Below are 19,102 nucleotides of genomic sequence, written 5' to 3'. Positions count from 1 at the left end.
TACTAAGTACTCCAATTAGCCTGTATTACTCTTTAGTTTCAAGCAATAAATTATTGTAGTCTACATAATTGCGTCTGTACGATGCTGGCAGTCTAATTACAGAAATAAGTAGTAATGGATGGCTAATTGCACTGACATTCTTACCTAGAACGAATGACATACTGCAGGACTCTAAATTAGTCGTGTAGATGCATCTTTTGGTTTTGAGTATGTGCACAGTGGGATTCGACCATCATATATTGACGTGATCAGATTTTCATTGTTTTAACTGTGGCCTGTGGACTTTAAGAGGATGTATCGTATCCATCGGAGTTCGGACAAGCCCATAATAGACGGGGCCCAACATATCTGGGACTAATCAGGAAAGGAGTTTGAAAAATCATTAAGAATCAAACAATGCTGAACTTCTAACTAAAACAATGAAGTACAGAAAAGATAGAAGGAAATCCTGGCTGAACTAGCAAATAAACCGTCCGAAAGTCGGGTGATTTGCTTTGTATATCTTTGGTCTCGTCTCTCATCATTCTTCAATCTATTAAATTTAAATTATACTCTGCATTTAAATTTCGTTTAAAAGAAAATTGCTACCCATCTTCTGGTAGACAATTTTTCTCTTCTCAAACAAAATAAAAACTGCATATAAACTGAAACTACAAGTTAGACTTTCTAATTCAATAATAATAATAATGATTGGATGTACGAAGGTCCTGCCAGCCAATGAAAATTCTTGCTGCGAATATTTAAACCATTCACTGGGACTCTACTAAGCCACACGCCCTGGCAGCGGTAATGCAGACTAAATCTGCTCAATTTGAACGATGCACTCTAATATCATTTTAGTAGCAAGTACAGCGGACTCCTGTATAATACTGTGCGATACGCTCTGCTTTATTCGAGACAAGCATTTTATGCAAGTTTAAACTTGTGTTATACGGGAGTTCACTAATTGATAAAAAAATTTATCAATCACAATACTTCGCTGGCCGGATGGCAGAGCGGTTAAGGTTAAAGCCTACCGCTCTAGGGTGGCTGGGTTCGAATCCCGACGGGTCGAAAAATCCCCAGGAATTTTTCGGGGAGTGGTCTGTCCCGATAAGTTTGGTCCCAACCGCTCCATTGTGGTCCTAACCGAATCCATAATGGGCTTGCTAAAAAGAGGCCCTCTTAGTACCCACAGGAAAGAGTTTTAAAAAAACCACAATATTAAGGTAACACAGTGAACACGTGAATTATAAGTTTACCTCATCTTGACTAATCAAAAAGCATATCTGCAAACATCCACTGTTTATCGGAGTTACTTTTGATCAGTAGTGCTTCGTGTTTTCATAAAAAGAAAAAGATGAGCACCTTCACAATCCGCCATTTTTAAAATGTACACAGTGCATCCTCTCAGTTTTTTTTTCAATTTTTCTGTATTAGAAAGATGTAAGGAGCAATAGTGAACAACCAGGGATCCGCAGTTAGGGACAATCCATAAATAACTCCCTCCCTCCCAGTGTGAACGTTAAGACAAATCGAAGGGGAGGAGTTGAGCTTCAGTGGACGTCCGTTTATTTAATTAAATGCATCAACTGTTTAAAATTTTATCATCTTTATTTCAAAATTTCTTGTATGTCTCGTTTCTACTTATGGTATCTACAATTCATAAATTGGTTTTAAAAGGGTCAAGTTTTGTTGGACGTCCGAAGAGGAGTTCGGAAACTGGGAGGAGAGGGGGAAAGGAGTAAAAATTTCAAGAAAAATGCGGTCGTAATTTATGGAAAACCCCTTACGCGCAAGTCAAGAGTTACAAGCATCTGTTTCCAGCGCCTACTGGAAATGCCCGTCGGTCCTTCAGGTAGGTTCTTGTCTAACCTGACGTAATACTTGAAGATTAAAATTGTTATCAAGTTTGTTCACTATAATCGAAACAAGGCTAACAATACCGTGAAAAGAACATGTAAGATTTAATAACGGATGCATGTAAGAATTAACGGCCGATAAAGCTGCGAGGATGACAATAGACGTCGTTTATTAATGTTTATAGGATTAGCAGATGCATTGTTTTTCTACCCCATGAATCACAAAACTCGTTCGTATTGAATTATTGATAAACAATATTGATTATCGCATGCAAAATTTTAGAACGGTTAGGTCATAACTTGCATTTATATATTATTTTAAGAATGTTTCAGACAACTTTCAAATTTTCTTAAACTAACAACGGCATAAACTCGGAATTGAACATTTATTAATAAACTTATTAACAAAATCCAAATATTGAAAATATACGAGGTAATTATATTTAAAGAGTAGGTGTTCCAACCTCTGTAGAAAGAACTATTGGACAAACTTCAACAAAATTTGGTATACATATTGGTTTCGATTTTCGGAAAAAATTTAACTTCAAAATTTAGCTGCCAGGGCGAAATTTGACACTGCTGTTGTAGTTGTTATTGCTTACATATACATATCTGCCGAGGGGATTCCCTTCCAGGAAGACCTTCTATGGGAAATTGGCTCTTATTTAGGCGTTACAAACGTGAAGAAAACACGGAAAACTCCACGTGGCCAGCCATTGGCGAGGCGCGAACCCACGACTATGATATCTTGTATGGATAGAAATAAAAGATTTTCTTCAAAACTTTCGATACCGCCGTGTAGGACATGAAAGTGCACTACCATGACAATTTTCTCAAACCTGCTCACTGCTCTACTACTACAATAGCAATGTCTTCCGTTTTCAGACGTCAAATCGAATTGTAACCCTGTCCTAGTTTCACAACTTAAATTATTTTGCCTTTTAAAGAGACTTTCTGAATTTTCCAATAATCAGAGAACCTCTTTGTAAACTTTTTAAGCGCAGATCTGCCACTGCTATATCGTTAATATGAGTTAAACAAATCACCAAATTTCTCCTTAGCAACTGAAATTTTAAGTAAAATATTATTAATTTCATTGAGAACTGCCCAATAATTCCTTCTATACAGAGCTCTGAACACCCACTCTTTATTTATTATAACCATTCTTTCGAAAAACTCAAGAATCTCATTTCCAGATTTTGAGTTTTAGCCAGATGTGAATTACCCAACACACACAGGACTTACTATCAGTATTTCAATCTATCGATTGCCATGATATATCGATAAAATCATTTATAATAGATGAAGAAAAATCAATTGTGAAAAGTACTGTAATAATTAATAATACGATGATGTCGAGAAACATAACTCAGATTGCATCTGTTGTTACCCACTGGATTCTGCTTTGTCATACGAAGTTAAATTAAATGCATTTTACCGATCCACGTCGATTGGTATAAACATTATACGTATCCAAAAAAAAAGATATGCACAAGCAGGTGTCACTCCAATGTGCCTGTAAGACTATTTAATATAATCGAATAGCATACAATGAGATTATTATATTTTTAACTATTATAGTTTAGAAAATATAAACTTTTTGCCATTTTATTATAAAAGGGCGAAATTTTTCGGGGGGAGGGGAGTGGTCCCTCCGGATATATCCGGCCCCGTTCCTCATCACCCGACCGCCCCATTATGGGCTTGGCCGAACCAATAATGGGCTTGTTAAGAGAGGATCTCTAGTGTCCACAGGGTTTCCACAAGTTAAAAAGAACATCCCAGCAAAATTTCAAAAATTTTCGACAAAAAACAGGAGTTATTAAGCCCTAAACAGGGCGAACAAAATCGTGCCACGCGTACATACATACAGAAATTACCCGCGATTTTTTTTATTTTGCATTTCTCGACGTTTTAAGGTGTCCAAGTCCAAAAATGTAAAAATCTGGAGGGAGTCGATTTTTACCGGATCGCCATACTTTCCCTCTGTGTGACAGCCGGGAAAGCAGTAATCACTTTATAGCGGTGCACATATGGCAATTACAGTTATTTAGGAATATAAATGTTTTCTTCGTAAATTCAACATTTTAGCTGAGAAATCGGCGGAATAAGTAGAAAAACTGCGGAATTCCGCTTAAAAGGGGGTCTATTTTAACAAGCAAAAATTTTTATGAAGAGTGCATTTTTCTTGAGGTAGTTGTGGAATGAATTAATTCCACAACTATAAACAAAGAAGTCATTTGGGCTAAATGGATTTATCATCATTTAATCTTCAAGATTAAAACTAGCATACAAGCAATAAGTAGCGAAATTTTTTTGAAAGTCTCGTGCAAAACCATTACTTACAATTTCATTTAATAATTTAGTTATCTGCAAATTCATAACTTTTAAACACTAATTTAATAATTAATCGATATAATAATAAACTAGGAGCAGCATACTTGTATCACAATCCGTGTCGAAAAACCGTTTATAGTAGTGGGAAAAATTACTTCGTCGATGTTTCGGATGTGACTAACACAGACGCTCAGGGGGAATGTCTTCTCGCAGTACTGCTGGCGTATTATTATTATGAATACAAATAAAATATTGGCGAGGTTAAGATCGTAGATAGTAAAAAAATAGTTTTAATAAATGTTCCTTAATAAGTTTAAAAAACAGAATTGGACTTTTGTCGTCTTAAGTAGGTCCAATTACCGTATGTGCGGTGATCTGGAACCCGCGGTATTATCGAAATAGACATATTCTATAGTTTTCTTGTATTTAGAATTTGTAATATTCACACAAAGTCGCCCGAAACTGAAAGTCAACGCCTTTTCGAAGATCCCATTATCTATTATATTTATATTATATATTTATTTTTAAACTATTGCGAGTGACCTAGTTTAAATCACAGTGACTTATAAAATTAGAAAATGTTTGTAGTAAATACTAATAAGTATTTAAATGCGAGTTTAAGAGGGAGAAGTATTTTCAATCTACATTTATACTAAATATAAATGTTATCGATTATTATTCGTGATAAAAGCGTAAATCATTAGAGGTTTCTGAAATTGATTCTTATTGATCGGAACATCTATTTTCAAAATAAACTTCCTGGTGTACTGATACGTTGATACGAATACAGTATACACACAAACACCCGTACAAGCGATTTAATAAAGATTCTTTGTTATATAAAACATAATTAATACTGAATTTAACTGTGACATTTTTATTAGTAAAATCGAAGATCAATACACTGCTTTTTGAAAGAAAATAACCATTAATTTTATATTTAGCCTATTAAACACTGAATTGTAAAGAAATACTTAAGTCAATAATGAAGCCGAATTAACTGATTTACAATATTGAAATTTTTTTCGCCGTTAGTATCAACAGATTCGGCTTTTTAAAAATATATCACCACCACCACTTGGAAAAAAATATTACAATTTACATAACTAAACAACCTTTTGTATCACAATGACCTAAATTTCGAAATAATCGATTTATTTATTCAAAAATATTTTCGCCGAGTAGAATGCCGCATACTAGCAATTAAAAGACTGAATCATATAGGCTACATAATTATAAATTATGATGAAATGCATATTTCATAATTATTTTCGACTCGATACGAACGTAAAACAAACAATAACGTATGTATCGTTTTCAATTCCCGAGTAGAAAATAAACCCCTTCTCGGTCTCTAGGGTGGACAGGTAACGAGTCACATGATGCAGTATCGACGAACTTCGATCGATAACACTACAACGGGCCGCACCAGTTATTTTAAAAGTGTCGTGCGTAAATCACAGGCCGACGTTTTTTCGATAAAATATTTAAAAATTTTACACGGTCGATCGAAGGGTGGAGAAAGGCGTTGTTACGTCAAACGTTCCGAATTACGTAGGGATGTACTGTACTACGTCTACGTGTTTTGGCCGCGTGCCAATCGACCGACGACCTTCGACGCGAACGATAATAAATTTTCGATAGCATTTCGCGTGAAAATGAATGACGCAAGGAGGGAGAAACGCGAAATCTCTCGACAAAATATTACCCAAACGCTAAATATAACGTTTATTTGATTCTTTCTGAAAGGTACAAGACTTTCTCCAGTAAACAATTATAATCAAATTGATCCGAGATGAGAATTTGACAGTTTTAAATTTCGCAGAGAAATAACATTACGGATGAATAATAATAATAATAATTATAATTATATAACAATATCGTATAGAGAAATAATAAATTTACAAAATTGTTCCCTCTTTTTCGTTTCTTATTTACTTTACAAATCCGTAAGAATTGCTCTTTACAATTGTTTAACTGTAGTTTCCACGACTCGTTAAATTCTTTCAATTTCTTATAAATGTCCTTCCTCTACAGGGGGAAAAAGGAAAATCATAAATACGTGCTCGAGCACTTATTACAACAAAACAATTCAAAGTAACTGTTTTGAAATGCAACATAAATAAATAAAACAAAAATAGCATATCTGTAATTACACGTCGTCATGTCGCTGATTAAATTTGATATAGACTATTACGTAAATAAAAATGTACTGTACTTACGTTATTGTCTTTTTCTCTATTGTTTTTGGCTCCGGTCGGGCTCTGTTTAAAACTTTCAAAAAATCCGATGTCTTAGCCCTCATCCGAGAGTGAATATAAGCCTGGAAAGAGTTTTAAAATTGCCTTTTAAATCCAAGGGATTAAAAGTTTCCACATTAACATTTTTTCATTATTCATATTAGGAAATTTATTACATGTTTATATTAATTGCTATAAATCTATTATAAGGCAACTTATCAGTTAATATTTCAAATATTTTCTAGAATTAATTATGAAGACTGCCAAACTATCAAAATATTTGAAGCTCAATAAAAAGTAATTACAGTACTGTATACCGGAGTTTAAATTTTATTCACTCAATCTTGATAAATTTATAAATGCAGAGGGTATACAAAGAACTATTTTCCTAATAGATACTTCTACAAAAGACACAAAAACTTATTGTGCTTTAACAATTAAGTATCCTATAAATTCCCTAAAAACAAAACTAAAAAGTAAAATAATTTTACTGCTTTTAATAAATGAAAACAATTTAAACTTTTTATAATTGTCCCAAATTCTAACATGAAAATGTTTTTGAATCAGAAATACTATTTTCCAAAAAACAAAAACCTTTGTGACAAATATTTTACTATAATATTTACTTTGAAGCTATTAAAAACATGAGTATTTATGATTCTTAATTGTTGTATTATAAACCAATAATTGCTGAGTTTAAAATTCAAAATTTGCATAACAATTTTTATAATAAAGAAATAGAAAAGAATAAAGATCATTCTTTTTTATTCATTTAAATTTTGAATTTATACTGCAATTTTATGTTCACTAACATTTACTCATAGATTAAAATTAATTTGATTGTAGAGGCAGTCAGTCAGTCAGTGGGAGAAAAAATTAAATCGAGACAGTTCAAATTCGTGATAAATACTCTAGCATTTTCTGTTACATAAATTTTAAATGGAAGGGTACAATGTACAAAGTGAGTGACAGAAGTGGAAGTGATTATTTCAACCAAAAATAATTCTTTATTGATTGTGTTTGGTTGGAATAAACTCACCTATCATAAAAATATACTACTAAGATATATTAGAATGCTAAATTTTGAAAAAATGAATCAAATTCTTAAAAATATTTTTATAAGATTAATTTATTAATCTAAATCTATTATGCCGTAAATTGAATGTTCAGATTATTGTTCTTTTATATGATAATTATACTGATAAAGTTAATAAGAAAATAAATTTACATAGTTTAAAGAAAAAAAAACAAAACACACGAGTTTGCAAGTCATTTTATGTAATTTCCAAATAAACATTTTTTAAAATATTAATTTAACAGTAAAATTTATATATAACCTGATTTCAACTATTTTCTGAAATTGCACAATGTTGTCTGCTAATGACAACCAAGCTTTTTCAACTAAAAATTCAAACATGAAAGATGATATAAACTTTTGAGAAGTCAATTCAACTAATCGAAACACAATTATAAAAAGTACAGTATTAGATATTTTTGAATTTTCCAATTTATGCAATTTTATATCATCAATATAAATTTCTCTGATTATAGTTATTTAAGTGTATATAAATTAACAATGTTACATTTTTCAATGGTTTTAAAAGAATAAAGTTGATTTATTAAATTAAAAAGTAATATGTCTACAGTACATGTAATATTCCATTGCCTAGTAAAACCCTGTACATAAGATATGATGCAACATACAGTACTACTTAAGCAAATTAATGAAACTTTAAAAGCAATTTTAGTAACACTGCATTGCTATAGTTGGTGTGTATATTATTGTGGCCAAAAAGAAAATGATGTCAAGAGCTATCATCTTTGTGTTTGGATGATATTTGCTAACTTTCTGAAACAGCAGTTAGCCAAAGTCATCATACCTATCTTCCATCCTTCTCTTGCCAATATAACAGAAAAGTGTGAAATCTAAAAACAATTATATAACACATCTAAACAGCAGCAAAAAGGACTCCATTACTCTATCTGGCAGCTTCTCTTTATTCTTTAACACCATCTATTGATATCATAGTCTGCCTTTCCTTGTTTGCTTTCTCTACCCATCTTTCCTATTCCATGCTGGCATTCTTATTTCATCCTATTATACCTGAAGATAATTAATAGGACAGAGAAGGAATAGCCTAGATCAAAAATGCTTTGTCAAAGTGTTAAAAGTATATTGTTTACTTTATTAACTGTGATAGCTAGTTTGACTTTATGTGGAGAGAAGTTGGCACCTAAAACTATTTCTTTAATATACTGAAAAGAGACAGTTTGAGATGAAGATAATAATATAAGAAGGCATTATAGCTGATGTTATATCTTATTACATGTTTTTGACTAACAGTTTGACAGTGAACAGGAATTAAGATAAGATCCAAGAACTTCAATTGCAACTTTTGTGAAGTGATGTTGATCCAGATTGGTTTATAGATGATAATGCCCATTTTTATAAAGTTTGTGAATGAATATCTTAAAAATAAAGATATATAATAAACAATTGGCCAGCCAAATCCCCTTATTTTGTTTGACCCAATCAAACTTGTTTAGAATTCTTTATAATGACAAGTCAAGTCACAAGCCATCAACTCTTTCCAAAAACAACTTATAGCTGAAAACTACTGTGTTGAAAAATGGGAATGCTCCATACTGAGCTCCTAAATGTTAAAAGACCTATACAGTAGTTTGAGGTGATCGTACAGTAAAACCCTGTTAAGAAGTTTTTGAATGACCACTGTGAAAAGACTTCTTAGGCAGAAAAACTTCTTATGCAGGAATTGTAAAAATAACTTTTATTCAGTTTTATTCACGTTAATATAATATAGCATAGTGTAACAAAGTAGAATAATAAGATGCATTGACTATAGCAGGTGTTTAAGTGTCTAGTGTTGATATGACATATCAACAGTTAATAGACAGCACCAGATAGGAAGTATTGTCAAAACAATAAGACAATATGGTGAACATCTGGAGTTTTACTTTATTAAAATTTTACTGTTTTTATAAGAGATAAAGTTATGGTGAAGAAAAAGATTACAATTTGTTTATAACAGAAACTTCTTAATTGGATAAAATATCATTGATGGAACCAATATTTTGGAATTTCTTACACAGGAAAACTTGTGTGTTAAAATTTCCTGCAAACACCTTTTAGTGTAAATGATGAAACTGGAAAATTTGGATTTCTTATGTGGAAACTTTTTCAATGGATTCTACTGTATATCTTTAATGACATCAAGTAGAGTATGAAACAGCAACATAAACACTGAAATATACATATGCTTGTAAAATGCATATGAAATCAGCAATCTACATCTGATTAGGAACAGCATGCTATTGACTAGATTTAATTTTTAAAACAATTATCACAGTTGAAAATAAAATCAAGAGAATTTCATAAAACACATTTTAAAAGATAATAATTGTTGATTACAAATGCAAGTGATATTACATAATGAGAATGCAGCATATATTCTTCATATTTAATTCTTTAATCAGATTACAAAGTTTCAACTTTGTAATCTGAATAAAAGAGAAACGTTTACTGGACTGTAAAACAAACGTACTACACCTTTTAAGTATCCAGTAGGAAGTTTTATTAGAATAAAAACGTTTTCGGCCGCATTAATCAGCCTTCGTCAGTTAACGAATATCAAAAACGAACAAAATTCGAAATTACAAAAAAACGGCGTTCGAAATTTTACAAAAAACCGCGCCTGCGCATTGACGGGTTTAAGCCCCGTTTTCCGTGTCAAAACGTGATGCTAGTCGACAAGAGATTTCCAGGCCGATGATAGGCCATCCGCATCCCGGTGGTTGATGCAAAGCGTAGATAAGTGCGCCTTATGTATTTCCATTTTTTCCAAGTATTTGATAGCCTGCCTGGATCGAGTGGCTCTGACAATGGAGGCCTTATCCCAATGCACCGTTATATCTTGTTGCCTAGCAAAGGTCGCTAGGACCGTGCTGTCACTGCCACAGGTTATTGAGTATTTATGCTCTTTTATTCTTTGTTTGAGGTTACGTAAAGTGGCACCTACGTATACAATACGTATACAAAGGTGCACTTTACGTAACCTCAAACAAAGAATAAAAGAGCATAAATACTCAATAACCTGTGGCAGTGACAGCACGGTCCTAGCGACCTTTGCTAGGCAACAAGATATAACGGTGCATTGGGATAAGGCCTCCATTGTCAGAGCCACTCGATCCAGGCAGGCTATCAAATACTTGGAAAAAATGGAAATACATAAGGCGCACTTATCTACGCTTTGCATCAACCACCGGGATGCGGATGGCCTATCATCGGCCTGGAAATCTCTTGTCGACTAGCATCACGTTTTGACACGGAAAACGGGGCTTAAACCCGTCAATGCGCAGGCGCGGTTTTTTGTAAAATTTCGAACGCCGTTTTGTAATTTTTGAATTTTGTTCGTTTTTGATACGGAAAACGGGGCTTAAACCCGTCAATGCGCAAGCGCGGTTGTTTGTAAATTTCGAACGCCGTTTTTTTGTAATTTCGAATTTTGTTCGTTTTTGATATTCGTTAACTGACGAAGGCTGATTAATGCGACCAAAAACGTTTTTATTCTAATAAAACTTCCTACTGGATACTTAAAAGGTGTAGTACGTTTGTTTGTAATCTGATTAAAGAATTCACTACAAGTTCCTTCTTAAACAAATCCTTATTAGAAATTTAAACCACAAATATAGTTTTAAAGAATACAACATGTCTCACTAATAAGATAATTCTAAGCCAGATATTTTATATTACTTGATAAAGAATATAAAACAATATTTCATTGGCTAATCTATTTCAATATAATTTACCAAATGCATATTAGAAAAATTTGAATATATATACAAATAGTCATTGATTCTTGATTTCAATGAATGACAAATGGATAAAACATCAGTGATCTACAATTTTCAGACAGTTTGCTCTTTAATGTGAGGATGAATCAAAAATTATCTGCACTCTGGCTGTAGAATTTATTTTAATCAACTTTCAGAAAAGACAAATATATCATTTTTGACATAATTCCCAGCTTTGTCTATCTGTCAATAAGCTTTTGTATTCCATCATTAAAACATTTTTCAGCTGTCATGAGCTGCAAGTCTTTGCCTCTTCATCAGATGTGAATATCTGTCCTTGTGAGGCTTCTTTCAGGCATCCAAACGGGTAATACCTTAGTGAGTGAGATCAGGACTACAGGGAGGATGCTCCAACACCTCAAAAAAAGTTTTTAAAGAATGTTGACAGTGTGTGCAGTAGTGTATGGACATGCATTGACAGTCAACTCTCTTGGATGAAGGTCCTCTGCATTTTAATGAGATGCTCTTCAGTAAGCATCTCACTATAATGAGCAATATTGATTGTAGAACCTTTTTCATGAATAATGTTCCAATACTGGCCCTTGAGAATCCCAGAAAACTGTAAGCATCAATTCTTCAGCTGATGGTTCACATTTGAACTTTTACTTTCTTGATGATTGAAGAGGTTTGTCTGAATTACTGCATAGGCAGAGTCATGGCTGATTTGTCACATTATCCACTGTCACTCATCTATCCAACAGAATCAGTTCATGTGCATGCTCAACTCAATGTTGCCATCAGTTGTGGAGGGGCATCAGCTTCTCCATGGAGCTGGATGCCCATCCATACTAACACATCTTTTTGTTTAACTGATAATAAACTGATCTTTCTTTATGTTTCCTGCAATAAACTAAAAGTAAACATTTTGACTTCATTCAGTAGCCAGTGTCAGACCTACAGAAGTTTACAAAAAAAAAAAAAAAAAATATATATATATATATATATATATATATTTTTTTTTTTTTTCTTGTAAACTTCTGTAGGTCTGACACTGGCTACTGAATGAAGTCAAAATGTTTACTTTTAGTTAAAGAACTATTCAAGAATATATATATATATATATATATATATATATATATATATATATATTCTTGAATAGACAATGCATAGAAATGTGTCTTTTAACTTAGTCCTTTCATTTGCATATGAGGAAATAACAATTCTATGGTGGAGTCAACTTTTTATTTGAGGCTTCTCGTCTGTTCCAGATTTCAAAAGTTCTGCTAAAATTCTTCTACAGAAGATTTTTAGTAGAACTTTTGGAATCTGAAAGAATTTTTGAAAAAACAACATTCTGGAACAAGTTCTATTTAAACCAATTAAACAGTCTAAGTTTTTTGTTGTCATCAACTATCATTATTAATGTCCAAAAATTTTAACAAATTTAACACCACGCAATAATATTGCAGAAAAACATAAATTATGGCTCACAAATAAAATAAACTGAAATGATTTCTAATGCTTATAGGTACATATAGATGTGTGTGTATAAGCACTTTCTCCATGTATAGGGCATATGTAGAGATATGTTGTAGGAACATAGATACACAAACAGTTACATTTGACAACATATATTTTATTTTAAAAAATTACAAAATTGTATAATAATTTTTTTATATGTATAATTTAAGTTCCATGCATATGTGCAAGAAACAATTTTAAAAATTGTTAGTTTTGGTTCTATTTCCAGAATTCAATGTTCTGTTCTTTATGAACAATATTGCCTGAAGAGGATAGTTACATACTGTTGAAAGTACTTGTGAAATAAATCCTTTTCCATAATGTCAGTAGACGATTGTGTGGCTTATCTTTTTTTAATATAATATCCTTAAATCACTTCTTATGTCATATTTAGTATGTCTTACATTTACAGCTGAAAAAATTTCAAGTCATCATGCAGTGGCATTTTCAATTTTTGTTTCAGTAATATTGGTCCTTTGTAAAAGTTAAGTTTTATTATCTACTTTTTCTTTAATTCAAGGTTTTATGCATTGTAACACATTCATATCAAAAATATAAAACTCCTCTATTTTAAAGAAAGATTTTATAACTGTTTAATTTTATGGAAATAGACTCCTTTATAACATGAAATTCTACTGTTCAATTTTCAACTTTCATGCACATTAAACTTATTACACATTTTAAAAAATGCATTTTATCCAAAAGTGAGGATTGCCTTTATATTTTATGTTGCTATCATATACAAAACATTACCTAATATATAAGTATGAGAATTGTCAGTGCATACATATAAAAATTGGAAAAGGCTCACAATAATAAACAATATGTGCAAAATCTTATTCAGACAGGATGTATTAATTCATAACTGATATTTGCATACCTAATAGTCTTATCTCAGAAGTAACTATGATTAAGAGATGAATAACTTTTTATGAATAACAATGTTTCAATTATATAATCCTATTAATATATAAAATTACATACCTTTGAACATTTGATATGATAATGAAGATAATCACGGAACATATGAATCAGATTAATTGTATTGTCTCTAGCTTGTTTGTTTGTGTGACGTGGAAATAAAACTGAAATGGAAATAAAAATACTTATTGATTAAAGATAATATTAGTTTAATTTAAATTATAAATTTAAAAATAAACTACTTACATTAATGTATTATTATTAATGTGTTATTATTAAATGTAATTAGTAAATGTAGTATATTGTCATTCCAATTTGGGTAAAAAAAATTGAGAAAGTGCATGCTCTGCTACTGGTTCAAACTTTATTTCATTATTATTATTATTTTCTATGCTATTTTTTCCTGCTGAATCTGTCTTTCCTTTGTGCATTATCATTATCTTCTTTTGAATCATACTATACATCCTTTGAGTTATTTCTCTAAATAATTTTATTTATGTATATGCAAGCTATATGGATAAAATGGTCATATGTACTGCTCTCTGAAAACTGTCTGGTTCCAGAACATTAAGAAAAGCAATTTTGATCACCATCAATATAAGTTACCAGCTTATATATTTGGCATTGCTCAACATTATAAGAGTAAAATTTAAAACACACGAAATAATTGTTTTTATGAAAATACCGTTCAAAAAGAAAAAAATCTGACTCCTTTGATGTAACAATTTGACTTTAATAGCAAAAGCAAAAAAATAAAAAGATACTTTTCACAGTATAACCTATAATAAATTCATATTAAAAACTATATTACTTATATAGTTTTCACAGTGTAACACTTTTGACTCTATGTATGTGAATGCTATGTGCTACCATTTCCAGTAATGATACAGTGTGTCTATTGAATCATTTGTGAAAGCAGAAGTGGGTAGAAAACCATCCATTTGTTGTTCACTTCTATCTCAGTATACACTACACTGTTAGTTTTCACTCTCAATGTTGTGGAAAATCCCCATCTTCTGGTTTTTGTCTTCTGTACAGGGAGTAGCCATCATCTCCAGTTTGAGTTTCTGCTTTAAATTTGCAAGGATATTTCTTGATATACTTTCCATCTTTCATATAACGTAAACAGATTAATTTGTCCACATAGACAATGAATCATGTTCTTTTTTACAACATGAAACAAAATGGAATCATCTTTAGCATTTGAAAACACTGCTGAAATTATGTTATCAATTTGAGTTGAGTGAGCTTTTTCTTTAAGCCAAACCAACATATGTGCATGTGGTAGCCCTCTTTTTTGTTTTTTGCCATTCAATTGAATATATCCAACAGCATGTTTCACCATATATTGAACATTTTGTTATCACATTAATTAATTTCATGAGTTTTTGTTTGAATACTTGTATTGTCAAACTATGGTGATCAAAGAGACATTGACCAGTTAAAAGTTCCTCATTAATGTCAGACCAAGATGGATTACATGTGATGGCTATAAAAGGTTGGATCTGCCATAATTCCTTACATATATCATTGCATTTTAAGCATAAAATGTTATACTGTGAAATCTATATAAGTATTTGGTTTTTCACATCTAATAATTCAGGTATTTTCATTCCTGAATAGTACTTTCTTAATTCTAATAATATTGTAGGATATATCACTAATTAAGTGAATATAATGTTTGTTTTTTAAAATTATATTCTTTTTTGTATGAATTTAATTATTTTTTAACACTCTTTTTTTAACAAATGGCCCTATAAGTAACTGCAGCAAGTTGTATGTATAAACGACCCCAAAATCAATATTTTAGGGTAATGTATAGCTTAGTATTGATTTTAGGGTCTAAGTAATACCCATACAAACTTTGGTTCAGATCAGTTAAAAAATAAAGATTTGTATAAAGGGCAAACCAACAAGAACATAAAAGCTTATTCTACCTGGAACTTTTGTATAAATAAATAATAAACTGACCTTTACTCATGTTTCCAGCAATTTTGATATATATGTAAAACAAATGTTTTCTGCCTCATTCAGAGACCAGCATAAGGCTTTTTATCGGAGATTTTATAGCCAAACTTTTTAATTTGTAACACTGTTTGAAAGAAAGAAAAGAAAAATTGAAAAGTTCAGCTATAAAATCTTCAATAATCAAACACTTTTATCATTGCCAAGAAAGTTTAATTTAAAACAAACATTTTCGACCTATTCCATAGGCTATCATCACGTTGAAAACTAAGAATTGGAACGTTTTGTTCCAGAAAATCAAATACAAATATTTAAATTTCAAAAATTGACAACGGATTAAAAAATAATAAATGAATAGTGTATAAAAAATTACATCTAATAAAAACGAAAAATAAAATAAAAATTAAAAATAAACTCAGAAATACTCCTAAATATAAGTATTAACTAATAATAATTTAGAACAATAAAATTAACGTGTAAATTATGAGTTCCTAGCAGACTTTTTAACAATATACTTCCAGGCTGATGGAAGGCCTTCCGCGTCCCTCGCATTTATACATGTCTCTTCTAGTTTGCTTTTATAAATCTCTATTTTCTCAGTGATCTTTGCTAACGTTGGGGAGCTCACGGGTTTGATAATGTCCACTTCATCCCACTTAACTACCGAGCTTTGGGTCTGAGCCATCTGGGATAGTACTGTCACGTTGGAACTTTTCCTGATGTTATACTTGTGATCCTTGAGTCTTACACTCAGATTCCTTGTTGTAATGCCGATATAATCTTTTCTAATTCCCAGTTGTGTGTTTTTGTACGGTATCCTGTACACATCTGCTTTTTTCTTCCTTCCTAATGCTATCCTTGTCATTTCTTAAAATTTTATATAGGTTCGGGTATATACATAATTATTGTTGACTCTTTGCGGTTTGCAATTTCTTTCATAATGGGAATTAGGAAAGATTATATCGGCGTTACAACAAGGAATCTGAGTGTAAGACTCAAGGAGCACAAGTATAACATCAGGAAAAGTTCCAACGTGATGGTACTATCCCAGATGGCTCAGACCCAAAGCTCGGTAGTTAAGTGGGATGAAGTGGACATTATCAAACCCGTGAGCTCCCCAACGTTAGCAAAGATCACTGAGAAAATAGAGATTTATAAAAGCAAACTAGAAGAGACATGTATAAATGCGAGGGACGCGGAAGGCCTTCCATCAGCCTGGAAATATATTGTTAAAAAGTCTGCTAGGAACTCATAATTTACACGTTAATTTTATTTTTCTAAATTAGTATTAGTTGATACTTATATTTAGGAGTATTTCTGAGTTTATTTTTAATTTTTATTTTATTCTTTGTTTTTATTAGATGTAATTTTTTATACACTATTCATTTATTATTTTTTAATCCGTTGTCAATTTTTGAAATTTAAATATTTGTATTCGATCTTCTGGAATGAAATGTTCCAATTCTCAGTTTTCAACGTGATGATGGCCTATGGAATAGGTCGAAAATGTTTGTTTTAAATTAAACTTTCTTGGCAACTATAAAGGTGTTTGATTATTGTTTAATATTTTGCTGAGCACGTTCTATATAATATAAAATCTTCAACAAAAGCCCGATGCTGGTCCATAAACAAGGACAAAAACATTGTTCTACATATATATTGAAATTGCTGGAAATGTACAAAAAGGTCAGTTTAGTATCTATTTAAACCAACAAGAATTCATTTTTATATTCATAGATAAGAGAAAATTAAAAAAAATCACAAATTCTTGTTAAAAATGTAAAATTGAAACAAGTGAAATATAAAATGAGGACTAAACTTTTTCTCAGGGATACCCTCCAATATTAATACATTTTCCCTATTATTTTATTAGTCCCTCAAGACTGATAAAGTATTGGGTATATATATTTACTAGGACTATAGTACAGAATTATTTTGTGCATTGTTTCAGCCATTTCTGCCTTTCATTTTTAGCTTCTACATAATAGAAAAATTGTGTAGTTTTCAATCAATGATTTTTTTTAACAAACCACAGATAATTCCTTGGGAGAAAGCTGGGATTGTAAGACATATTCAAGGAGCTCACTTCAGTTCTTGAATTCTTTCCAGAGTTTCGTGTGTTGTAATCTATCATCATCATGCAAAAGAAATAATCTTACTGTCAGTATACCTGTTTTCTGAAAATTATTTCCTGAAATTTAAATAGAATTTCATAGCAAGATGCATTAGTCACATTTTACACTTGCTTCTGAAAATGGTCTGGAAATCCTACTAGAACAAATCCTAAAACACAATAAGCATAACCTAACCTGCTAATGACATAACCTTTAACTCTTTGCTTGTTGACTAACTGAAATGTTTCTATTGCATTACAGCATGCTTTGATTTGAGTTGATAAGATACATGCACAATGCATTCCCAATAACAATCCTGTTCAGTAGGTCTTCTTTATCAAGATGTTGCAAGCGACCCCATAACTTCATTGTTAAAGGTTTAGTTCTAAGCATACATTTTTTGAAATTTCAAACAATCATGCATTATATGATAGACTAAACACTAAGAACATCTTATTGCAGTCTTTATAGTAACTATTGTTATTCTCTTGTAAGCTTAGATCATCTCTTCCAACTGCTTAACAGTTGCTTTTTTTGCAATCTCAACAGGGATAAACTGTTCTTTGTTTGGAAGATATTATCATATCTTCCAAACAAAGAACAGTTTGTAGACTTTCTACTAATGTCTAGTTCTTTTCAATCCTCATCATTTTAATTCTACAATTTTTTTCTTCAACACATCATCCCATTAACAGTACATTACTTTCATCATCATTTTATGGAGTTTCATCAATTAATTCGATTTAAAAGTCTAATAAATCTGATTCCTTTCTTTCCTGATTCAATCCCACAAGTCCCAAATTTTATAAGCTGTCATTTATAATAATAATAATCTTAAAAAAGTCTTATTTATTGTATGTCATAATGCTGGGATGCAATTTTTAATCATATTTTAATTTAAAAATTATTTGGAGTCACTGGCTCAATCTTTCTGTAGCTGGTCTCAATTTTCATCTTTCTAACTCCATTCTCAAGATTAAGGAAAAACGGATAGACAGATGAATAGAATTGAAAATTGTAGTCCAAAAAATAGTTTCAGATCTGTGGATGATTAATGATAAAGTACAGTAGTGAACCGAAAATCGGAATCAATTGGGGACTGGGGTTGTTCAGATTAGGGATTTGTTCCGATTACGGTTTATGTACAAAAAAATATATTAACCTGTCCGATGTTCAAATTTTTCTCCGTTGCGTGTCACTTCCTGTTGAATTTTTCTCCATTGCGTGTCGCTTCGTGTTGAATTTTCGTCGATTTTAAGCCTAACGAAAATTTTTATAATAATAATCGAGGCTATCGTATCGTTAAAAATTATTTCTGCATTTTGTACAAACAAAATAAATATATTGAAGA

General features: G+C 31.3%; 1 protein-coding gene across 1 annotated transcript in view; it reads right to left on the bottom strand.

The window, feature by feature from the left end:
• Positions 1-5,882: 5,882 nt before the first annotated feature.
• The window catches only part of Arpc2 (Actin-related protein 2/3 complex, subunit 2), a 45,484-nt gene continuing 32,264 nt past the window's right edge, over positions 5,883-19,102 (bottom strand). Inside the window, exons 8-10 of the mRNA XM_067273036.1 lie at positions 13,736-13,836; positions 6,401-6,501; positions 5,883-6,209 (exon numbers count right to left, since the gene is read on the bottom strand). Of these exons, the coding sequence (XP_067129137.1) occupies positions 6,185-6,209; positions 6,401-6,501; positions 13,736-13,836 (227 nt within the window). The 3' untranslated portion in view covers positions 5,883-6,184. The remainder of the gene's footprint in view (positions 6,210-6,400; positions 6,502-13,735; positions 13,837-19,102) is intronic.

The sequence above is a fragment of the Centruroides vittatus genome, unplaced genomic scaffold, assembly GCF_030686945.1.
Source record: "Centruroides vittatus isolate TY-2023 unplaced genomic scaffold, ASM3068694v2 contig_460, whole genome shotgun sequence".
NCBI classification, from domain to species: Eukaryota; Metazoa; Arthropoda; class Arachnida; order Scorpiones; family Buthidae; genus Centruroides; species Centruroides vittatus.
Note: the sequence above shows the minus strand (reverse complement) of the source record. Positions and strands in the feature narration are given on the sequence as shown.